This window comes from Haplochromis burtoni, unplaced genomic scaffold (genome assembly GCF_018398535.1).
Source record: "Haplochromis burtoni strain Fernald_Lab_line unplaced genomic scaffold, NCSU_Asbu1 Contig_191, whole genome shotgun sequence".
NCBI classification, from domain to species: Eukaryota; Metazoa; Chordata; class Actinopteri; order Cichliformes; family Cichlidae; genus Haplochromis; species Haplochromis burtoni.
The window spans coordinates 508,498-534,068 of record NW_024582552.1 but is presented as its reverse complement, the minus strand read 5'-3'; the positions used below and the strand labels follow the sequence as shown (position 1 = coordinate 534,068).

General features: G+C 41.1%; 1 protein-coding gene across 3 annotated transcripts in view; it reads right to left on the bottom strand.

The window, feature by feature from the left end:
- arhgap10 (Rho GTPase activating protein 10) overlaps positions 1-25,571 on the bottom strand; it is a 59,610-nt gene that overhangs the window by 13,725 nt on the left and 20,314 nt on the right. For all 3 annotated transcript variants that reach the window (XM_042225992.1, XM_005935055.3, XM_005935059.3), the window contains exons 8-20: positions 25,236-25,365; positions 24,638-24,744; positions 24,416-24,510; positions 23,702-23,783; positions 23,470-23,512; positions 23,296-23,364; positions 22,786-22,860; positions 19,574-19,658; positions 18,081-18,139; positions 16,605-16,710; positions 13,197-13,356; positions 10,764-10,905; positions 3,930-4,095 (exon numbers count right to left, since the gene is read on the bottom strand). In XM_042225992.1, the coding sequence (XP_042081926.1) occupies positions 3,930-4,095; positions 10,764-10,905; positions 13,197-13,356; positions 16,605-16,710; positions 18,081-18,139; positions 19,574-19,658; positions 22,786-22,860; positions 23,296-23,364; positions 23,470-23,512; positions 23,702-23,783; positions 24,416-24,510; positions 24,638-24,744; positions 25,236-25,365 (1,319 nt within the window). The remainder of the gene's footprint in view (positions 1-3,929; positions 4,096-10,763; positions 10,906-13,196; positions 13,357-16,604; positions 16,711-18,080; positions 18,140-19,573; positions 19,659-22,785; positions 22,861-23,295; positions 23,365-23,469; positions 23,513-23,701; positions 23,784-24,415; positions 24,511-24,637; positions 24,745-25,235; positions 25,366-25,571) is intronic.

Sequence of the window (25,571 nt, the reverse complement as noted above, 5' to 3'; positions counted from 1 at the left end):
CGCTCCCATAGAGACGTTAATAAAGGCAATTAGAGGGAGCAGCTGGGGAGGGGCTGGAGGTTGAGAGGATGTTGTGAATAGTGGTTACGTTGGCACTAGTAGACGTGGGGGGAGAGATAGCCTTAAGGGAGAACATGGCTGGGGATGTTATGTGGACATAGGTGGAGGTGAACACAGCGCTGTGCTCACGTTTTCGTCCCACGCCACCCCCTCGCCTCCCGTAGTTGCTTTCTTCCCTCATTTCTTCCGCTGCTTCTCTCAGTGCTCTTGTCCATCCCCAGCGGTGGCTGTTCTGTTTGGGCCTGGCCTGACTGTGGGTGATTTATAGCTCTGCAGCAGTGTGGGGCCACTGTGGTGCTCAGCTGCTCCACATCAGCATGGGGGACAGTGCGCTGCAGTGCAGCAAATCCACTCATTAACCTGGTCCCAGGCACAACCACTGTCCGCCTGGGTCGAAGCCAAAAGAGAGGAGAGCCGAGGAGCGCCAACACTTGACCCACCAGCAGGTGAACTCACTCGCATACACGCCATATCCAAAATTAGATGATATTGAAAGGAGAAAATGTCAACATCCACATATTTCAGAAAAGTTAAATGATCTGTCTGACTGTTTCTCACAGCTGGGAAGAGGATTATGCAGCTTTGTGAAGATCTTTAAAATAAACATTTATCTAAATAATAATAACAGAATAAACAGTTAGGGAAATCAGGGAACGCCACATGGTTGCCCTAGAAACTTGTTAAATACATCAGAGGTAAATGGATTTATCCAAAAATTGCTTTCACAATTACAGCTAAGCCAAAGCGAGGGAAATCGTTTACCGTTTCTCTTCAGCAAAAATAGCATCGAGCATGAATTGCTCTTCGTTGTTTTTTACCCGTCACAGGCCTAGCTAAGCTTTTTCTGTAAAGATGATTAAATACAGTAAATAGGGACTTGAAAATGCAGTGCATGAAAGGCCTGGATGAAAATCCCCTTTCAGATGCCGGTAATATTTATCACAAGAGTTTTCTTTAAGAGTATTAAGTTTCAAGTTGTGAGGATGTGTATGTATATTACCGGTATATTGAGCAGAGGGCATATTGTAAAAACTAAAGGGCATCATTATATCAAACTCAAACAATATTGCAAACACGGAATTTCAAAGTGAACAGCACCTGGAGGTCTTCTGGTTTATCATTATAAACATTGGGGTTATCACACGTTATCACGCATTGCACAGCAGAGGGCTGCTGCTTCTCATTACTGCAGGAATTTCAGCCTGGAGGATCCAAGCCTTGTTGATCCTGGCGTGGAGCTAACATGGGGATGAGCGGGGCTATCGACCGTCTTTCTACCAAAGGACGAAAGGCAGCGGTGGGATTTAGTACTGTTTCTAGTAGAAAGTGGGATCAGACCTATAGCCGAGCTGCTCGCCCAGCAATCTCCAGTTTGGGTGGGCAGGAAATAAGCTCTGATCCACCATTTTATGATCCACAGCTGTCTGCCAGTGGGAGGCTTGGAGGGCTGGAGGTGGGGCAGCAGCACAGAGATAGAAGGAGGCCAAAAAAACAAAACAAAAAAAAAAAGGCCAGAAAATGTAACCTCATTGGGCAGCACTTCGGGCAACCGAGCCGCTGGGAGAAGCTGTGAGTGAATTCAGGGAGAAGAGGAGAAATGAGGCAAGACATGGAAGTAGACAGAGAAGATAAATCGTGCAAATGCCCACAAAGAGTTACTGTATGATACAGTGAGTCAGGATGCATTTTTTTTGTATGACCATGCAGATTTTTGCCATGCTGCAGGACAGAGACTAAAATATGTTGCTTTCCAGGTGCGCCTTTGAGCACGCCAGAGAGCAGATAACACATTTCTGAGAGTGGCTGGAAGTAATGCAGCAATTTCCATCCCTACTGCTCTTTTTGGCTACGACTCACACCGAATCCCTGGGTTCCACGCCAGAGAGCTGCTGTGCTAACAGGTCTCTACCATCTCACATGCTAAGATTTATGAGCGAACAAAGCCAGGGCGACACCCTGTGACATATGGCGCAAGTCTTCATAAAGGGACAGGGGCTGCGGCTATAAGGGTAAACAAGATGAATATCTCCCCAATGTCAATACGATTTACACGGCCAACGCACGGCCACCTGTCTCCCAAACAAATAAGAGCCGAGATTTACGACCTCCTCCTGGTTGCTCCTTCCGTCCTCCAACATGATGCCACATATGTGGGAAAGCACAAAAAAATAAATAAATAAAATACCCACAGGGGAAAAAAATAGAGTTGGTTACATAAGGGCTATAGAGCCTTGTCTGTCTAATCCTGCAACTTAGAAAAAAAACTAAACATGCCTACACTCACAGGCGGGCAGGCACCCACAGAGGTCACAGAGAGAAGAATCACATTGTCCTCTGTCAAGGTGTGAGGAGGATTTGTTTTTATTTTACAACTCTTTTCAGCTGATGGAAAAGGAGAGAGGGACAGTGAATGAGGGAAAAAAAGACAAGTCTATTCCAAGGTGAATGTGTAGACATGACACAGCAGAGAGTCTAACATCTGCAGCATAACCCAATAATTCATCTCTCACATCAGCATTCAAGACAAGTCATAGGCTGAAAACAACAAAAAGGACCAAGGACTTAGCAGTGAGGACAGAAAGGAGAAGCCAGCGAGGGAGAGAGAGAGAGAGGCATGGCAATGCATTCCAGCTATTAATGCATTTCCCATCTAGTACAAAAGAGTAATAGCAAGAACAATGGGGCTGACACTCCAATAATTAATTCCACTTTACCTTGAATAATCTGTTATTTAATTAAACTCAAAAATGGCAACTGCGTAATGTGCATTACAGGTTAGCAAACGCGTGATTCACACGAGAACTGAGATGCTCGTTTTCCACGATTCACAATGTTCAAAAATAGGTAAGTGTGCATTATTAATAATGATTGTTTTATCTTGCCAAGTATGCTTTTTGCCCAGAGTTGTAAAGAGGGAGCTGAGATGCAGCTGCTAAGTGCAGAAAAGTTCAACTGCTTCCCATGATGAATGAAACCCAAAGTGTTTACATGAATTTCCTTTTTAATAATGTCCACAGGAAGAAGTCGCTGGACTTTTGGCTTAGAGTCGCTATTCTCAGGTTGTTGCTGAAATATGTGCGCCAATATTCAAAGGATTTCATTCTTCATTTTAATCCGCAAGTGTGCATCAAAGTTACTGTCGAGCCAGATGATGCAAAACTGAAAGTGCGTGAAAGGGAATTTCAATTTTCTGTCAGCTGAGGATGACCAACGGTGCCCTGAATCAAACGCTAACATGTTGCTAAAAGATGTGCTTTTCTAAGGACGTTTTCAAACTGGACGAGGGGAGCATCGAATCCCCGATGGTCTGATTAAACTACACCGGTTTGAACTGGAAGACAAAAAACCTAAAATCCAATTGATTTAATGGAAGATTTCTGCTCCAAAAACACTAACAAGAGACTAAAAAGAATATGAATATACATAAGAACAGGTTCTCACAGAATCACAGTAACCACGTCAATACAAAATGCAAGTGAATTAAAAAGCCTACAATTAAAATAATGTCCTTCTCTCTTATTTGGAGTTTGCCTTTTCCTCTGAATCATCCCCTACACTTCTGAGAAGTTCAACGATTCATATGTTAAATGAATCAATACATTAAGTGAGAGGAAATTGGCCCAAAGACTGATTACCAGACTAACAGCTGTGCTTTGGAAGCAAAGACCAGTTAATTAGAAAACACTCTAATCAAACATTAGTTATTAAAAACAGAGTTTACCTTTGAGAATGGGATAACTTGATGTGAAGCACTACTAATTTGAAATCATTTTCATTTGTGGCCTGATAGCTGAAGATCTCACCTCACAAACATGCATTCTGAGCGCCCGCATGCGACATATCGATTTGAGACTTAGTGAAGAACTCACCCGGAGTTGCTGCCTGAGGAGAGGCTGGCATTAAGAGGGGCGTGGTCACTCTTCTCCATATTCACCTCTGAGGCTGAGGCTGATGATGACTGCGATGATACAGATTCATTGCTGCCCATTGATGTCTCATCTGGAGCTGGGCTGGAACCGTCTCCCACTGTTGACACTGGGATAAACAATTAACATGTGTTTGTTTGAGTTAATTACATCTTTTTAAATAATTTTAGTCAACGGTAAAAGGTTCAGTCTGCTCAAGCTCGCCGACAATAAAACAGATGAATAATTTATCAACACATGAAAACAATCCTGCATCAACAAGGGACTTTGTAAATCAAACTGCTGTCAAAGCAGGCGAGACTTACAACCAAGTTTGTGTTGTTCGTTACACTTGTGAAGTCATAGACAGGAACCTAAGAGACAGCTGGGAGAGCCGAGCTCTTGTTTTTCACTTTTACTGTGACGTAAAGATTGTGCTTTTAAGAGATGAGGGAGGCACAAAAGGATAAATGTAAAAAAAACAAAAAAAACAAAACCACAAAATACAACATTTATCTCTCCCCCGATAAATACATCAATTATGAAAATGTCTAAGAACTGGCTTTGTGTACAGTACAGTGCTAAACTCTTGAGCCACCCTCATTTCTTTATATTTTGCTAATAAAATAGGAAATGTGTGCAGTGATTTATTGAAACATGTGCAAACATACATGGAAATACAATATATAGGCCAAAAACAGAGTTTGTACATTTCTAATGAACTTGAAAGTTAATATTTGTTATGAACACAGCCTGATCTTTCTTAGGCAGCTGCTTCAGGAATAGTTCTCCAGGCTTCTTGAAGGACATTCAAAGCTCTTTTTTGGATGTTGGCTGCTGGCACTATTCTCTCAAGATGATCCCACACTGCGTCAATAATATTGAGGCCCGAGCTCTGGGGAGGCCAATCGATGACCAACAGTGTTACACTGTGAGTTTTTCTATCCAAGTATGCTTTTACTGCGCCGGCAGTCTGTTTGGGATCATTGTCATGGTGAAAAATGAAGCAGTTGTTGTTACAACTTGCTTCCTATGCGCAGCACTAGATGTGAGCAGAATATTGTTGCTACCCTACTGTTCAAGTCTTTTGTTTAGAGGTGGAAACCCACCAAAAGAAAGTTTGCTTAGAAGGTGGTGATGTCAGGATATAAATCTGGTTGTAAGAGACAGAAGATGGCCTGAGGGTCTGCACCAAAGATTAATTTATACTGTAAATCATGCAAAGCTTCTCTAGTGGAAAAAAGCTAAAGTTAAAAGTTAAAAAAAATCTATTGATTAAACTTGAGACCACTTTATAATGAGAATGAGTTCAATTTATTTTATGCATTATTATATAATTTTATCTACAGATTCTGACAGTACATTTTTTTGTAAAGTGCTCTAAGAAAAAGATCACATCTGATGAAATAAATATTAAAAAAGCAAAACACACCCAACAGTAATAAACTGGCAGCTAAATCTTTAGCACCTTTTACATTTTAATTAAATCAGTAACAAACATGCAAGTGATCTGTAATCATCTTGAGAATAAGAGCCTTGTAAACCATAGTTGTTGGAAAGCTTCCTGACACAAATACTCTGATTAAAGCACCTCTCTACGCATGGCGTGCCGTCACATCTGCGAGGATATCAGACACCCAGCACGGCACGTAGACTCATAAGAAGAGTCACACGCATACATAAACACTGCTCTCTCTTACCCACTTCAGCATTCTTAAATTGCTTTTACTCTTATTATGTGGGACCCATATAAAAGACACAAAGGTTAAAAAAGGATTATGCCTTTCATCCCTGATATTAAAATACCCCACAGTAAAAGCTAGCACAAGGGAGACAAAGAGAGGCAATCTGGTAAGCAGATTTAGACTCCTTTGGTATTGTGTGTGTGTGTGTGTGTGTGTGTGTGTGTGTGTGTGTGTGTGTGTGTGTGGGGGGGGATTTAACTGGCTGTGGATCAGAAACTGCTAGAGTTAAAGTGTTTGGGTCAGTGGGTCAGGTGACCAGCTCTCCTGATGTACCAGAGTGGGACTCTCTTATGCTGCAGTCTCCCAGTCAATCTTTACAGAAGGTAAATTTTTAAGTAAACAAAAACACAGAAAAGACCCAGATGCAAATCCCTTCAAACAGTATTAGAGAAAGAAGGTGATTAAGTTTAGTGAGTCATCTGTAGACACTGTTATTCTGCATAGCACTCATAAGGGAACAGACAGAGTGAGTGATTTAGAGCTCAGCAGGGATCAGCGATAAATACACTTAGTTGCCAGTTTATTTGTTACACCCACCTCAAACTAATGGATACTAATATTGTTGCCTGAATGCATCCGACAGTGATAATGTTTAGTTTTTGTTTAAACCGCCCATTAGAAAGATGCTGATTCGACTTCATGATAATTCTGGATATTTTGACTTTGTGTTTCTGTTCAACAACACTGTATTACATAAAGCCTAACCTCCTTGGTGCACCTCACAACCTGGCAACACTCTATAATGATAATTAATGCACAAAATAAGTTAGAGTATGAGTGTACAAATTAGCACTAAAATAAATTAGCACTAAAGTTTTCCCTTTTCAGGTTCTTTAAGACAATACATGTTGGATTTTAAATTGCCCCCCAACAGGATCTCAACTGGCAGCTTCCTTGTGTAGACCTAGAACCAGCGTGGACCCCCTTTTTCCTTCAGAACTGTCTTAATTTTTTGCTGCATAGATTCAACAAAGTGCTGAAAACATTCCTCAGGGGTTTTGGTCCATATTGACATGATAGCGTCACAAATTTGCAGAAAATTCTTTTGGCTGCAAATTGGCGGCTCTATTGAACTGAGATCTGGTGACTGTAGAGTAGAGCAGGGCGATATGACCAAAAATATTTATCACGATATACATTTGAAAATTTGCAATAACGATATAACTGACAATATAATTGACACTAGACAAAATACTTTACAACTCCACACCTTTGTTAGTGCAAAAAAACCCCAAACATCAATATATTTTCACTTAAACAAGCAGCTGTTTTTTTATGTGCATTAAAGTTATATAAAAATGTAACAGTCCAAATTCCTTGCTGACAGTTTAACCAAAAGGCATTTCCAGTGGAAATTGGCCGACATATCCTCAGCATAACCATGTATAATATCCACAAAACTTAAAAAGAGGTTATACACACACAATACGGTAATATCATGCTGAAGCACAGTACGTATCACTCCGTGAGGCGCCTGCCTACGATAGCCGTAATGCTCCGACAATCCATCAAGCGGTGCGGCTTCGTAGCTTAGCAAAGTCGTACTAAAACATTTGACAGATTTTCGAGCACCGTGTACATAAAATCGTTTTGAGGTCAGTAAACACAACCGGAATTCATACATAAGGCACACGGGATTATAAGGGACACTGTCGAGTTTCAGAAAAATCAAAGGATTGATTTTAAGTGTGCCGTGTTTTCCAAAAAAACACGGTAATAACGACGGCCCGCTAGCATGCTCTACCAAAAATACTGCTTTGTTGTGTATCTGACGGACGAAAGCTAAACCAGTTCCATGCCACTGAAGTTGCAGCATTTTTACAAACCAATTCTGGTTCACCCGTTTCATTCAACGATCCGCTTTCGACCTTCTCATTTTCCGCCATGTGCGTATGAAAACAAAGGCACTGCGCATGCGCGTTTTACCCATAATCTATCGCGATATTTCATTTTCTTATCATTGCCCAACATTATACCGGTATTACCGTGAACGGTATGATATGGCCCAGCCCTACTGTAGAGGCCATTTGGGTACAGTGAACTCATCGTCATGTAAAAGAAATCAGTTTGAGACGATTTGAGCTTTGTGGCGTGGTGCGTTATCCTCCTGGAAGCAGCCATCAGAAGATGGGCATGCTGTGGTCATAAAGGCATAGACACAGTCAGCAGCCATACTAAGCTAAACAGTGGCTTTTTGAATGATGGTCAGTTGGTACTAGTTGGCCCAAAATGTGTCAAGAAAATATTTTCTGCACCACTGCACTACTACCAGTTTGAACCACTGATACAAGCCAGGCCAGCTCTATGCTTTCATGTTGTTTGCACTAAATTCTGGCCCTATTATCTGAATACTGCAACAGAAATCAAGACTCATCAGACCAGGCAAAGTCTATATAGTTTTCCATTTTGGTCCAGCAGCAGCCTTGGTTTCCTGTTCGTAGCTTAGGACCGACATCCAGCGTGGTCTTTTGCTGCAGCAGGCCATCTGCTTCATGACTTACTGAGTTGTGCATTCCGAGATGCTCTTCTGCATACCTTGGTTGTAGAGTTGGATGTCTCGAGACCGGTGGTCTTGGTCTCGTCTTGGTCTCGACGGACTTTTGTCTTGGTCTCGGTCTTGGTCTCGACGGACTTTTGTCTTGGTCTCGGTCTTGGTCTCGCTGTTTCGGTCTTGCGTTCTCAAATCGACATAGTGTTCGGGAGATTTGGAGTCAACCATCAGCGGAGTGGGGGGGGGGGGGTGGCTTACTGGGCTTAAGCCCAAAAACAACACACGAAGCACAGAGCGCACCGTCGTAAATTCCCCCTAATTTTGGTATGATCCGAGCTCAGGCACTAGGCGACTGAGCGCAGCACCCATGTGAGCGAGGGGGGAGAAGCTGCTGCCTGCGAATTTGCTGCAGACAGAGGAGAGCTTAAGTTTGACCAGGTACCAAAGCAAATCATTCGTACTGAACTAATAATGTAAATATGACGGTGTATCACAAAAGATTGATATCAAACTGATCACTTGGTTGCGTTACTCGCTCTTCGAGTGAATCAACAAATGGATAAATAAAAAGCCGAACAGCAATGCTGATTTTTTAGTCTTAGCTTACATTTCATATTTTCAGTTGTTACCCTCCACGGCTAAACAAACTCTCTAAATCGGTTTCAGTTGTGTACTGATGAACACAACAATGGACATAAGGAGCTTCTTTCAAAGAAAAAACTCAGGTAGATGTTATTTTATATATTATGCTTTGGATGTTGTTCAGTATATCTATGCAAAACAAGAGGAATTTCAATACACAGCAGTATATTCACAGTTGAAACCAGATATTTACATACACTTTATGGAGAAAACATAAAAACTTTTTTTACTGTTAAACATCAATTTAGAGTAAACTTTTGTTTTAGATAAATAAATGTTGAAATATCTTTTGAATTAGTTAAATGTCAGAATAAAAAGAGGGAGCTGTCTATTTTAATCACTTTCATCAAATTTAGGAGTACATATACACTAAGTTTATTGTTAATTAATAAGAAAACTCCAGACGATTCCATTCTGAGCTAAAGAAGCTTCTGATAGGTTAGTAGAGTCCATGTGATTTGATGTTACAATTAAAAAAGTGTTTGTGTTTTTATCTGAAGAGTACATAAATATCTGGTTTCAACTGTATATTTGATGATGTTGGTGTTTGGCTTGATTGTCAGCACAAAGAGGGAGAGAGAGGAGCAGAGAGGGAGAGAGAGAATGACGACAGAACAGAGATGGAACAAGAGCAGGTGAGACACACATGTTAGTCAAATGGTTGTTTGCCAAAACTCATCAGAACATGTATCTAGTACCTAGTGTTTCTTTTTAGATACCTTTGTTACTTTTCAAATTCTATATTTATTAAGTTATGCAGGCTTGTTTGCACAACGAGGCTAAATAATTATATAAACTTTTCTCAATCTAAATATTGTACTTTGGTAGAATTAAAAAATAAGTGTAGTGCAGGTCTATGATGATTTTAGTGCTACTATCATCTAGTTCTGATTCTGGTTCTGTCTTGGTTACTGTTGTAGTCCTGTTTTAATTCCAGATCAGTTTTGGGTCTGGTTGAATTGGGGTTTAGTCCCTGTGTCTTGATACAGGCCCGACTTTGTTCTGCCTTGCTGCTTAATTAAAAAACTAGTTTAAGGTGTCCTGAATATGTATATAGAATAGCATCTGGCTGCAGTTTAAAGACTTTTTTTGTCTCGGTCTTGGTCTTGGTCTTGGTCTTGGTCTCGTCTCGACTCGGTCTCGGTCTTGGTCTCGTCTCAACTTGGTCTTGGTCTTGTCTTGGTCTCGATACCCTCTGGTCTTGGTCTTGTCTTGGTCTCGATACCCTCTGGTCTTGGTCTTGTCTTGGTCTCGGATTAGGCGGTCTTGACTACAAGTCTACTTGGTTGTAACCAGTAGTTACTGTTGCCTTCCTCTCAGCTTGAAACAGTATGGCTATTCTCCATTGACATCAACAATACATTTTTACCCTCACTGTATAGTTTCTTTCTTGTTTCATCTCTGTAATCTCTAGAGATGACTGTGTGGGGAAAATCCCAGTAGATCAGCAGTTTCTGAAATACTTTGCTATATTCTATAGACCAGCCTGTCTGGCACCGACAACCGTGCGACGATCAAAGTTATCGGTTTGAGCTTCAGCAGGTCATCTTCACCATATCTACATGCCTAAATGTATTGAGTTGCTGCTGTGTGGTGTATCCACATATCCGCACATGGAAATGGAAGTAAAATAATATTTTCCAACATAACAGATTTATGTTCAGTTCATTTGCACTTACTAAAAGTCTCAGGGCAGGTATTACTCACTTGTTGCCACTTAAGACCTCTTGGGCCCTACAAATGAATAAATGCTTAGTGAGATGCTTGCTGAATCACTATAGTGCTTTACAGCTAAAGTGAGGAGCATTTGAACTTCTAGAGCAAAAAAATAAATAAATTCCTAAACACATTCACAACACCTTTTATTTAACACACCAAGAAATGTGAAAATATACAGGTACAAACTTGTACATCTCTTACCATTCTGAATGTCAAGGGCTTGCGGATTGTAGACAGCCAAAGGCCGATTCTGTCGACTCATTTTCTTGGACTGCCTCGTGGGAGCACAGAGCACTGGGGCAGCAGGTGAGAGAGGGCATGACTCGGGAGCATCTGTAAAGATCTGAATACACATGTGAATAAGTCTGTAGCAAAACACAGCATACACAATGCAGATACTCCTAGACTGTTGAGCTGCAGCATGTCCTCAACTGAACCAATGTGTTTTGAAAAACTCACACTCTTTATGTAGTTGTGGATGGAAAAAGATATTTGCAGCAGCAGCAAGTTCTCCTAGGAAAAGTTGAGCTGCTCATTGATTGGACCCTAAAAACTGCATGTGAACAGATTCGTGTGTGTGTGTGTGCGCATGTGTGTGTGTGTGTGTGTGTGTGTGTGTGTGTGTGTGTGTGTGTGGCCAAAAAATTAAAAAATAACTAAATAAATAAATAATCACTTCCCCATCTAGAAATCCAGGGCTAACTTAAGGTGACGTTTTTCCTCCGAAAAAAATTGACCCAAAGTCAAATAAACAAGGTTTGGACTTGAGGAGGACTGGCCAACTGGCAAAGCCTGTTTACACCGGGCCCGTGTTTACATATAAACTTCAGATGTGGAGTTAAAAGAGAATAGGGCTGCAGAGAAGAGGAAGTCTCAGCAGAGCCTCAGAAAGGATCACAGATGAGGAGAGGAGGGAGGTAGGGAAGGGAGAGGAGAGGAGAGAGAGAAAGTGAGCGAGAGTGTGAACGGAGAGGCAGATAGAGGAGGGGGAGGGGGGGGTGGGGGCATGAGAGAAAAAGTTTGTAGGAGAGAAGCAGATAGAAAAAGTGAGAAATCTGATATGGCTGAGAGTTTGTGCTGCCTCTCTCTTCCCCTCTCGCCTCTCTCTGCAGATGGAGGTGAATGTAAAGCAGAGTCTACTGTTGGTATCTGGGGGTATCAACAGTCTGGAGTGGGACTCAGCTGTGAGGGAAGTTAATGCCCGTCTGTCTGTCTGCTCAACTTTTCCCCTGCTCAAACATGCTGTACTTTCTAAAATGCTCTTGCTGCATTCTAACACTACATCCTTTATCACCTGGCCAGTGCTGGATACCTCTAGGTAGTCTAAGGACACTAGCGGTGCGCGCGGGGCTGGCTGGTGTTGTTTTTTCTGTATTTTCTCACACCCCGTTTTAGATTTGTGAGTTTGGGTGGAGACATTATTCGCAACACGCCTCTTCTTCATTTTAATGAAGCTTGGAAGGAAAATAAACACGACGAGCTCCCGGTTTCATCTGATTCTATGCAGCGAGTGCAGCTCTGCTCCAAACAGATTAGAAAACTAATCTCAAACCTTTTTCTCTTCTGACACGGAGAATTATCCCCGTTTGAGGATTGACACCGATTAATGACATTCTGGGGGAGATTACATGATCCTGTGAACTACAGGTTATGAAACAACTCACAACCAAAATAAATGCATTCAGACAGGCCTTTCTGAATGTAATAAAATGTGTGCAACAATCTACGGAGTAATCAAAAGGCTGAAATTGAAGAGAAAACCATGTGTTTGATTCTGGTAGAAGCACTTAGGGCTCCCCCTATTGGAGAGCCACACAAAAATATGTAAATTAAACTAACATCGAGCTTCTCTGCGCCTCAATAACTGGGTGTAGGGTATTCTGTCCGAGCATGTTTCATTATCTGAGCTCTATGTCAACTCGGAAAAGCTTCCAATAGCCACAAATTACCCCATCATCTAGTATGATGCATGTTTTTGCCAGAACACTTACTCAAGAAAGCAAAAAAAGGTTTTCAATGCACACGTACAAACCACCCTCACTAAAAACAAGAATACCTGCAGAAGAAAAGAGCATCACATCTCCCCTAATTGAGACTCTTATTCGATCCAGATGAAACTCTTCTGTCAGACATAGTACAGTACGTGCACTTCTGTTCCAGCAGAGAAGTACCAAATAATAATTTAGGAAGCGAAACACAAAACCTCTAACAGTAATAAAGCGCCCCGTTCCAAAAAAGACTCGCAAACACATTTTTTGCTGCACTAGCACATTTATAATCTGTCAGTTTCGAGTAATTATGCACCACATAGGTAGGTAAACAACAAGGTGCTGTGAGCAGCTTACTGATGTCATGTCACCTCAGATTTCATTTCGTGCTGTCACTTGTTACCTGGCGCTGCCTACAGTGCTTAGGTTTTAGTGAATATAGTTGTGGACTGCGAATTGCAAAACAGTTGTATAGAAAATGTTGCACTCGCAGGATGAATCCAATGTGAAGAGTCAACGCAGTTAACGCGTGTACAATCAAAAAAAGTCAATAGAATACAATAGAAGGATATTCCCATAGACACTTATACAGTCTATAGAGTGCACTCCACTAGGCATATGATAGATTATAAAGTCTGTGTGTTACCTTTTCATGGTGTTCAATGAGGATTTCCACCACAATGTTTTGGAACTTAAGGTCCATGATGGCGGCGACAGTCTCCTCCTGTGGCCTCATTAATGTGGGTCCGAACACCACGCCCAGGTTGGCCACGGTCATCAGATTCTGCTTGCTGTGTGCCGCCACACTGGGGAAAATAACCACTCACATTATAGCCGCTTAATTTAAACTAAACAACTTAACTTCACAAAGACAGGGTAGTCCAAGAATAAAAAAAGGGCAGAGCTCCAATAGCGTAACTGTAATGGGTCATTATTTCCCCCTCCCCCCAAAAAAGTTACATAAGCAGATGAGAAAGGGAATCCAAAAATAATGTTAAATAAAGGCTTAGTCGCTGGCTGAAAAACAGCCCTTGAACACAAGACAAGTTTTTTCTACCCTTCAAAACTGGAGGTGGTAAACCACCCAGATCTGGATGCACTCATCTTCCAGCTCATTAAATTAGTAGACGGTGGCCTATGCAACAGCTAGTTCAAAGACATTTTTAAACCCAATGTAAAATAATGAATTTGATGCCAGCAACAAATTCCAAAAAGTTAGGACAGGGCCAATGCTTATTGCTGCACTCCAGCATCTCTCCTGTGACTGGTAACTGAGGAGACCAACTGCTGTAGTTTTAAAAGCCAAACGTTTCTCGCTTGAGATAGGGTTTCAGCTGCGGGGCCTCCTTTGTTATTTGTATTTGTATTTGTAATTTCATTATGACGCCAATCGGCCCTTTCAGACATGCACTCCTTCCCATTAATCTGATGGTGCTTGAACTTGTCAGCTTCGTGTTTGTATGAGCGCCCTGGCCACAGTTGCGATTGCAATCTTACCAACTTGGCGTGTGTGACTTTTACTTATTTTCTTTACAACACAAGTCTAAACTGCATGCAGTCACATTAGCAGATAGAAACACACGATTAAGACTGCAAATCTTGTTCAGCTCACTGAAAGGTTTGAATGTTTGCTGTTGTCATCTAGAATCGCCATTCCTTATTCAGTAAAGGGGCAGCTGAAGCACACACAGGCCCGAAAACACAGGGAGACTGCTTCTAGTGACAGTGACAGATGGAACTAAAGAGTGAAGTTACACTACTCTAGTGTCACTGTTGACAATGCTTGTGGGCACAAGGGCAACAAGTCTTGAAGCACATTATGCACAGTATGCATGCGTATGGTGTCTCTTTTTGTCATTCTTACATTTCTCAATTAACCCAGGGGGAATACTAATGCAAACATGACCCAGTATCCATGTACTGTACAATGTTTTCCATGTCAGGAAAGGACTCATGGATGACTCGTCAATGTAGGATTGTAGGTAGAACCAGTTTAGCATCCTTTCATTTTGGACTATGCTACAGAGTGTGGTTTAGCAAAATCTGTGCACATCTTTTTAATAATTATGGTGCCTTCACAGATGAAAATCACCCTTGCTATATGCATTAATCTAACCCCATGCCATTACAGATTCTGGTTGTGACTCCTAAAAGTAATTACTAATTTCAGATGCCCAAATTCTCTGCAATTTTAGTTTGAGAATTTTTAAAACTGCTGCCGAAATATTTGCTCCTGTAGTCTTTCAGAGCATAGCAGCGGTTAACACATTCACCTTACATCCAAAAGACCCCTGGTTTGAGATGGGCAAGAGACACGAAGCTAGTCTAAAAGAAGGGTGGCTTGTTCATGAACTCCTAGTGCTGGTAAATGTGAGGTTAAGGGTATTTCATGTAAAATGTGTGCCAAATTAAATATGCAGATACATTTGCTGTGCTGATCCTTTGGGAGCAGAAATAAGGGAGCAGCTGAAAGTACCGCGGAGTCTTTTCCTCTGACTCAGTGGCATTCACAATCACATTACTGATCAGTTCTGTTTGTTTGTTTTTTAACTTTAAACAACATCCCTTTTATTGTTTTGTCACTTGTTGATGGCATTAGAGTCAAGCATATATTTTTTTAAAAATCACACTTTCAAGTTTTACTTTTACTTTAGTAATTGTGAAAGACATTAGCCAAACTGACACCTTGCAGCACTGTATGATGCTTTGTGTCATATGAAATGTATATAAAACGCTTAAAAAACACTACAATTAAGTTTAATTACTATGAACTTTCTATTAATATTTTTGCTCACATATAATTATTCTGGGGGATTTTTTTCAGATTTTCTTTTCAAAAGCACACAACATGGCCATTGATTAAGCTTTCTCTTTGTGTTCTGAATGCGAGTATGTATTAATCTCTTCATCATATTGCCAACGCTGACATGTAAAGAGGCCAGGGGATGGATCCACCTTACCAAATGATATTTACATTGAGGAAAGACTGGAGTTTTATTTAATGTCACCTACATCCATTCCAAAACTGGGAGTTCAATAGGTACAACTATATTAAGTGGTCAAGAAAAAAAAAAGTTGAAAAAACCTTTATTTGAAGAAAAAGTTATACGGACAGGTGAAGAGATTTCATACTCCAAATATGATGATATGCAGTGCAGCTGCAGAGAGACAGTTTAAATAGCTTCAAAGGATGCCTTTGAAGACAAAAACATTGGTGACAACTCACATTTATAACATCTCTGAAACCATTTCAGATAGGAGTGTGAAATTCTGGCTTTGCTTCCTTCCCCTGCAGGACATGCACACACGCCAACTTCAGAAAAATATTCGAGTCTCTCCAGTCTGGAGAATTTCACGCTGGATAATCCAAATTCAATTTCAATAGCGCTGCCTTTTTACCACAGCCTGATTCTGCAGCGGGTTTCTATGAAATAAGATCCACCAGACTTTCACTGCCTCAGGGAAGAGGGATTATTTACTTATCTTCAATTTGCTCATATTTAGTTTATAAAAAGCTTGCTGAGGTAAAACCTTGTAATGTTAGCTAACATTATTTCTTAAAATCTTTCTTCCTATCTAATCTCGCAAATGGAATGATGCACAATAGTGGTCCGTCCAGGGGTGTATACAGTAATCTCAAGAGAGGGCTTAATTTGAGTGGTCTATTTCATTTCGTTTCGCCCGTGGGCTGCAAAACAGCATGATGAACAGGTACGGCAGGCTACTCAATCCTCCCTCGACAACTTTAAATATACAACAAAATGACCTTAGAAAAAGAAAAAGAAAAAGAAAAGAAAAAAGAATCGAGACGCTAGTGGCATCAATTTTCTTACCCAGCAGTCACTGAGTAGACAGAGAAGAGATGGAGTGACAGCAGGGAAGGGGGAGTGAAAAGAGTGGGAGTGAGGGAGAGGGAGAGAGAAAAAGCATGTGGAGTGAGAATAAGGAGACAGACAGGAAGAGCAGAAAGAGAGAACTGAGAGAGAGAGAGAGAGAGAGAGAGAGAGGGGGTGGAGATTGGCTGAACTATGACCAAGGAACTATGAACACTCACTTGGCCAGATGCTTCATAAGCAGCCCGAGGACTTGTCGATTCCTCTCCGGTAGTTTGTGGACCAGGCAGTGGACGGCTTGGATGCGAGACTCGGGACTACCGCCCTCTGTTCAAATGCAGAAACAGCCGTGTACTCATATTAAACTACAAGGAATTCTCTGTGCTCCTCGCATGGCAAGGAGCCAGCACAGCTCAGATGGTACACTGTACAGTAGGAAATTTAAATAGATGATGAAAAATTCTAGTCGCTGCTGATTTGAGTGAGGTTTCGAGGTAAAGAGCCCCATGTTACTTCAAAAAGGCCTAAAAGTATTCATCGGAAGTCTGGGAATGTTTTAAAATGAGCAAAAGTTGGTGGACCTTTAAGCGTGCAACAATCAGAGGCTATCCCTCTCAAGTGTATGGGATTAAGCATTAGAGGAAAATACATCCCAGTTCAAATAAATGAAGAAGAGGTGTGATGGTGATATACGGTCTGAAGCCTCCCAGAATTTGGCAGCAGGGACCACTATGCTGGCGGAGAAGATAGCTTTACGTTACTGTCGCTACCGTATAAAGGGTTGTGTTAAAACCCCCAAGATCATCTCTTAAACACTTCCTCACACATGGGCATCTGACCGCCCACACGCTAACACACACAGGCACACAAAATATCATTACTATGGGAACGACAAGGATTTAAACATGGCAAAAGCTTCTTATGGATGCTGTCATCCATCAAAAAAAATATTCATTGCTAATCCATTTTCCCCCCCTCGTTATGAGGGCATTGCGAGCGCCTGATAAAAATGTCAACCTGATCCAATTATAGCACTTGTTGTAATAAGATTCAAGTTTGGCTTGATTTAAAACATTTCATACAGAAATTATGTTATGTGGGCAGAAAAAAAACCCTATTTTTTCCCTTCTTTTTTTTTCCTCTTCAAGGTCACTGGATGATTTTGATCCAGGATCTTTAATGGCTTTTTTGGCCACAAATTTAGTCCCATGTTAAACAGGTAGCGATTATATGGAGATTGGAATAAGCTCATCTACAATGAAAAGACAAATGCAACTAAGCCAAAGGGAGCTGAAAGCCTCTTTGGTAGGGTTAGAATCAAGAACAAATGCACTGAGTGCTGCGAGTAACACACTGATACCATGCAGGAAGACATAAAAAGGCGATAATTAGCAATCAAGACACGCACACACCACACAATAGCTTTCAGACATAAGAAAGGTGACCACTGTTGCCCAACTTCCCTTAAAAACACAAAGTTTAAACAAAGTTAGTAAAATTTAATTTAAAAGTGTTTTTACTGTGTCTCACTTCACTGCTCCTTTTCAATAACCCCCCGAAGAAGAACTAAGTAATGAACTCAGCTGCTTCAATTGATAAAATGCCCATTTCGCACTGATACGGCACATACATACACTTCTGTTTGCGTATGGTCTGCGCTCAGATGAAGAGCTGGTACATGAGGCGGTAGAACTTACTTGCGGGGTTAATGAACTCTTTGTAAAGTTCATAGGTCATCAGCGGCTCAGGAAGGCTCCTTCGCAGAGATAGTGAGAGAAAGAGAGACGGGTTGGGGGCGGTGGGAGGGAGAAGGAGAGTTAAAGTGAGCAAGAGGGACAGAAATAGCTGGCACACTGTTTTATAGGGTCTGCACACAGCAATGATTAATGTGGCCAGGCCAGGAGATGGAATTAGACGGTGCACGCGTTGAGATAACCAAGTTCATCTGAAGGTACTTTCACACTGCAGCTGGATAGTGGCCAAAGCTACTTAGCCTCAGAGGAAACTGAGGAGATTGAGGCCGTTTTACTTCAGCAGGTCATGGAAGTAAAAGACAAATTAGAAAAACACTGTGTTGATTTAATATAGCACGTCAATAATGATAAGGGTACGGTAACTAAAATGCTGAGGTAAAACTTCTCAACTAAGTAATGTCCCAGAGTCCACAGTCCTCTCCATCAGTCTGCTTTTTGGAAGTGGTCAGTCCACACAAGTTTAACCCCCCTGACTAGGTTCATCATTTACATCCTAATTACATAGCAGTGACTGTTTGAAGACCTCCATAGTGACAAAATAAAACAAGTAATCGAAACCCCCCACCCCAAAAAACTGTATTAGTTTCTTTTTAGTATTTTTAATATGCATAAAAGAAAGCAGGCAAATTCCCAACTTTGAATGCAAATTTTCCTCCAATCAAGCAACAAGCAAAGCCAACTCAATTTGTTGCAACAGCATGTCGACAAAATCAGATTGGCATTTAAAATTATACCGCTTCATCTTCTTGCAGCCAAACTACATTTTTAATCTCTGAACTTCACCCACACTCGCTGCCAACCTGGAAGGAGTTATTGACTGTGGAACATGCATATCATGAGCATTATGAGTTCGCAAGGAGTTAATTATACAAAGGCACTCTGCATAATTAAATCTGTAGCCATTTTATAAAATAAAGCATCGACGCTGGATGCAGTGTTTCGCATTCAAGCAAGCGGAAAGGACCGCATTCATCAAAGGAGTTGTCGTGGGGTCAGAAATAGACTTGCTTGGATACACAACAGCACAGTTTGACGGTTTATAAGATGAAAAAATATAATTACCTACTAAGTGTCTTTCCCCCCAAATAAGAGTTCCTGCACTTTTAACAGTGCAGCTATTAACATCTAATGAAGACAAAAAGCTACTGTACTCTTGAGCTGCTGAGAAGGGATGGCGGTAAGCTCTATTTGTCATATTTCAAATTAACTAGACGAATTAATTAAAAGTTTGTTAATAGGTACAATTCAACCAGAGGGTTTAGGTGTAACGTCTAGAGCTGAAGTGACTGCAAAAACGATCAGAAGAATCAATTACCTTATTTAAACACTTGCTGTGCTGCAATGTTTTAGTATCAATGCTTGCCACTGCTTGGTGAAACAAATAACTCACAGGTGTGTGCGTGTCTTTCACATTAAAACATCACACTAATCCTTACCTCAGATAAAGCTTCAGTGCACTTGTTATTGTCTTAACATCCCAGTCTTCGCTGGCTGACAAATCCACTTCGTCGCTCTTCTCATCTATAAGAATCACAAACTTAGCATCACTGCAATTACTCACTGACTGAGGTATTCGCACCGAGGCGCCAATTAACTACCCTGTTCATATTATGCACAACAAATATGTGATTTAAATATGTAACTTGTAATTAGCCATATGAGGATAAAAAGCATTCCTGCTAGCCTTCGGGGGTCGCGTTTCGCCCCAGAGGATATGGAAGGAAGTTGCAGCATCTGTAGAGGGCTGCTGGCTTTATACTCATTACAAGTTTAATTAATCCCTTACTACTTCACTGACTCCACAGGGACTCCAAGGGTGTGTTGTGCTAAAAATTTGCGGGGGTGGGGTAGGGGGGGCTTTAGTCACACCGTAAGTAGCCTCTGATGAACTACAGAGGAAGTGCAATGTGTCAGTGAAGTGTTTGGAGTCTGACACATGTACAGCTTAGGGTCTTAGCCACCACACAGACTTTAGCTTCACGGGTGTTAGGTGGTCTGTTAATAGGAAATCTATTTATTTTTTATTTGATCTATCCACTGCAGGCAAGAGGACCGCGTGTCTCTCCGTCTGCATAATCCACAAAATTGCCTGTCCAGTGTCAACTTCTGAAAGCAAACGTTTTTAGGAAGCATGTGTAGCCAGGTGTGTCTCCACATGTGAGACTGATGGAGTTTGCAGAGGTGCTGTAGTCTTGCAAAAATAGGCCTGATTTGGCCAGGTCGGTGTATGCACAAACACAGCTGGAGCAGTTGGAGGAGCACTGATTGCAAAACTGTTAACGACACAGCATCCACCGAGGTTCAGTTCTATATTATTTTCTTTTGTGTTAGCAACAATAAAGACTAGGCAACCAACACCGTGCTGTGTGGGGACTTAATAAGCACAGCGGCAGAGTGACATAACACCAGCAGAAAAACTTTTCATCATACAGAAAATATTAAGGGAAAAGTTTGTTAAATAAAAATAGGGAATTTACTCTCCTTCACAGACTTTCAAATTTGAGGATAAGCTGATTGAAAGCCTGGACCAGTATGAAAGTAAGCCTATTCATGAGATAAGTAAATACCACATCCTGACCCAAACCCGAACAAACAAGTGATGTGCAGAAATTGGAAATGAAGCGATGGTTGTGTGACGTATGTGCTGTAAGGATGTTCAGTGGCACTAAAATGTAAAGACTAAGATGTGCAACTGATGCCAACTGGAAAAAGAAGAAGGGAGGAAGCAAATGCTGTTCAGGATTAAGATGAAGCAATAACCACATGCAGCACCTGTCAGTGTTTGCTTCCTGCGTGACTGATTTGTTCTTTTATTCTCAAACAACCAGCTCACAGGTAATTCTTCCAAAGTGCCTGACCCACGGTTAACCACTTACCCGTAACTCTATCTCGGTCGATTTAGGAAACGCCTATATCCCCACCTTTCCTGAAAGGTCTCAAACCAAAAATAGCCGACATTCAAACTAGAAAGGAGTCGTAGGTTCTAATTTTTCTCTCAAGATTTTTTATTTATTAATTTTCTATAAATTATACAGTCAAAAAAGCACCTCATTAGCCTCACATTTTAATAACAGTTCCTTCTTACTTCAGGTGTGGCTATTCAGAGCAGCTATTGCATGAGTTTATTTTTGCGCTGTGCACACTCACACTGCAAAATGTCCTAACCGCCTGCTTGGTTCATCTAGTGACAGATGACTCTTCTTTATCATCTGGGTTTTTTGGGCACAAAGAGGCCACAGTGTGCCTGGCGGGTCAGTATTCAAGCGATACCATTTAACCAATGAAGGTGCACCATAAACCTTTTCAGCATCTGTTCAGGTCTAATTCAGTGTTTAACAACTTTTGCTTTGAACTGTAAAATATTAAATGCCTGACTTTGCTCCTTGGAAATGTGCATTCATTAAATTTACCTATGCAATTACATCTGGAGGACCAAAACCTCCAATTCAGCAGCTATTATGACCATATCGCCACCGACACCACACGCTGCCCTGCCCGTTCTGTCTGAACCAAAGACAGGTCAGAGAGGGAACGGAGCTCACTTTTACAGGTTTCTTCCTGTTATATTGTTGTCTGTCATTCAATAGGTGCCGCTCTCTTTGTTTGTACTGTAATATGATGGGAGAATTTTGTATCACTTTGTCCTCTCAGATTGGACCGTGGCCATGTTGGTGGGTGAGAGATGAAAAGGAGGAGGTGTGGGAGGATCCAAAGTCTTTCTTCAGGGTTTAAAGCTTGTTTCACCCACTCACTGTGAACTGTTGTATGCAAGAAATGTTTGTGAATGTGTCTGTGGAGAAGTAACACACAACTGCTGTCATACATATTAGTCATTTCAGGGATAAAATACGAGTTGCGTTTAGATAGAAATATTTAGGCACAGATGAAATCGTTATTTTTCTTTAAATGAGTAACATGCAGATTCTCAAGACTAGTGATGGAAGTTTTCTATACTTTAAGGCTTTAAAGAAACTTCCGCAGCAGAGCATTAATGGAGTCTACCGCATGAGTCGGCGGGCTGGAAGGCTGCAAGGTTTTGGAGAGGAAGCTGAGACAGGCTGGCGGCTGCCTGAGTTTGTTGTCATTCTGAACACAGAGCTGAAAGTGAGCTGGTGTCTGCTGGAGACAGCAGGAAACCAGAGAGCAGACAGGGAGCAATGGAAAGGACAGAGGACAAGTTCTATAGAAAGGGAGTTGAGTGAAAGGGATTCGAGACGAGTAAGAGGCATAAAGGTAATTGAGAAAGGCAACTGACAGACTAAGCCATCTGCGAGCACACAAGAGGCCATCCTACTGGCGTGTTAATGAAGGAAAAGCCAAAAAGCAGAAGAATGTGAATAGGATGGACCTCGTCGGGTTGTCTCGGGGGGCTTAAAACTGAATGAAAGCGAAGCCAAGCTACACACTGGCACTTGTTGCACTTCAGAGAGCCACGGGTACCAGTGGGCTGAGTCACGGGATGATTTCCAATCGCTATCTTTTTAATATCACCCCTAACAGACACATCCATTACATCAGCATATCCAACTAACGACCTAATTTCACAGAGATAGTGCAGTGGCATTAAATTAAAATTTGTAACTTTATTCAGTCCTTACTTAAAAAACTAAAAATCTATGTGAGAAAAAGAGGAGAATGAAGAACTTACCAATCATTAATGAGAGGAGCTTCTGGACCTTGGAGCTTACCCCCACAACCCTATACAGGCCTTGGTCATTAATGCCTAGAATATAACAATAATAAAAATAATACACCTCTACTTGCATATTACTTACAATACAATAATGACAATTATTGAAATAATATATATTTGCGGCATGATTTCAATTTTAACCAAGTTCATATGAGGTAACAACATGCATAAAAATATCAGTTTTTAGAGGATCTTTTTATGAAGAGGTGGCCAGATAAGAGCAAATAAGTAAGAATAATGCCGTGAAAAGGCAGTTGCATGTCTTCAGTACAAGGTGCCTGCAGGTGATGCTGGGAAGTCTTTTGCCTTTTCAATACTGGAGAAAGTCTGCCCCCTTGTGTACAGATAAAGGCTTGCATGCATGTTACCTACTATTATTACTATCCACCAACACTGAAATTTATCCTGCAATTTTCCATATGCTAGCATCAGATATTTACATTATTAAATATATTTATAGCTCACCTCTTTTCTCTATTGCACTGATGGAATTCTTCACAAAACTGAAACCAACATCATCCAACTGAGCGTCGACTACAGGTAGGGAAAAAATGAAGACGAAAAAAAACACAGATGCTTATAAAATTGTGATATCACATAATTTTGCAGATTCAGTGTCTGGCACAGCTGGATCCTTACTTCCACGTTCTTTAGAATAAGTCCTCATAAGATAATGTCCAACCTGTTAAAGTAACAACCACAAAACACAGACGTAGAGTTTTAAAGTTTACGCAGTATATTTTTGGAGAGTTCTAAGTATATGTTGGTGTAAAGCTACATGTATTTGCTCTCTACAAGATGGCAGTTAAAGAGAATGTATTAAAACTCCATGAGTGAGTGGTAGATGATGACATTGTGAAAGCTGACTCACAGGCTCCTTCCCACCCATGGCTTGCATCCAAAACTTGTGGTCATCCTCAGACAGAGCCTGCACTGTAAGCACCGTTCCTGGCCTGGGAGAGAGCCATACCACACTTGTATTAGGAAAAGCATCAGAGGTACAGTTTTGTAAAATATTAAGGAGTGCATGAAATGTATTTGCAAAAAAGCAAAAAAAAGAAAACACCCTCTGCCACATACATCTTAGATTGGTTGTACTACAAAGAAGAGGCCAGCTGGTTTTATGACACTTCCAATCATGTAGGAACAAATGGGTATCAAGTTACTCATTACAGGGCGAACAGATGTGTGCACTGACATTTCCATTCTAAATTTAAGGTATTGCTCTTCTATTAATACTACAGAAAAGGGGCGGCGCAGGGTTAAGTTCTGTGACAAAACGGGATATATATTACAGCATGATGCGTGAGGGCGGTCCTCCAAAACAACCCCTGCAGCGCTGCCCTCGGCTATCCAAAACATAGCAACAAACACCAAGTGTGTGTGTGGAGCTAAGCCCTTTAGCAAAACAGATCTATGTGCTCTGTGGACAGTCTGTGGACAACATTTACATTGTGTTCAAGCAAAAGTCATCCAGCAGGTAATAACAAATAATGTGTCACCAGTAATCCAAATTAAACGACAAGTTTAATACAAGCAAGGTTTTATCACAGTGTGTTTGAGAACATAGTAAGTGACAATATACCGATCTGTTATATCGAGGTCTAAACAGAACCTCCGGTCCAACACATCTGTCGTTTTCCGGACACAGGATTTGAGTGTGATGGACTCCGTTTCCCCCTGGAACAAAAAAACATCAAAATATGGTTATTTAAAAAAGAAAATACATGACAAAATGAACGTTGTAATGGAAAGTAAAAGACTGAACAGAGTCTGATTTTTTTTAGTGTGCGGCACTGCCACTCACAATCTTTCCTCCTGATCGGTGGTCAAAAGTCACCATGTGCAGGATCTTTTGCTCTTTAACAAATGTGCAGTAACGCTTGACCCAACTTGAACCAAAAGGAGGTGGCCCTAGATGAAGCACAAATATTAACGACATACTCTAAACATTTCACGTGGTTTAAGTCATAACAAGCCCTTTTGGGCTCTGCTGCAACACGCTAACACACAATTTACAGTTCCAGTGTGGTTCTCCCCGGATAACGCTCGCAGTTTTCGCAATGTCCTTTTTAGCGAGCGAGTGACAAAAAAATACGCAGCAGTAAGCAAATTCAGTTAAAACATCTACAGTGTCAGCAACAAGTGCAACTTCAGGAACTTATCCTGTGTTTCAACTTTCTGTGTCACGCTACAGCAACGTTGCTGCTGATTTACATAAAAATATCTGATATATCACCTCCATTTACACATTTGATTAGCAGCAGCAACAACAAAAAATCCCCTTCTAATAAGGAAGAGTTATATTTGTGCTTTTTTTTGTCACTCAGAGTTTGGCTGCCTGCTGCGCTTTATAAACTAAAATGTTATACACATACTATTACATGATCACAAACAAGTCTTACGTTTTTCTTGTACATAGAGGTAGCCTTCAAAACTGATGGGACTCGTCTGTCTGTACTCTTGCGGTGCCTCTCTGATCCTCTTCATCAGCTCGTTTACTTCCGACCGAGTGCCCTCAAATCGATTCCTTGTCTAAGAGGGAGAGGAAGCAAGCGCACACTCCAGGAAATCACTTTCGGCCGCTTGGTAGGGATGACCTCCAGAGGCCTCATTAAGTCACAGCTTGTATTTTTATGGCTTCCATAAAACACCTTCAACTTTTTGAAATTAGCTGCTAATTTACAGTATATAAATGTAAAGGTAAGAATGAAACGGTGTCATGCAGGATAGGAGAAATC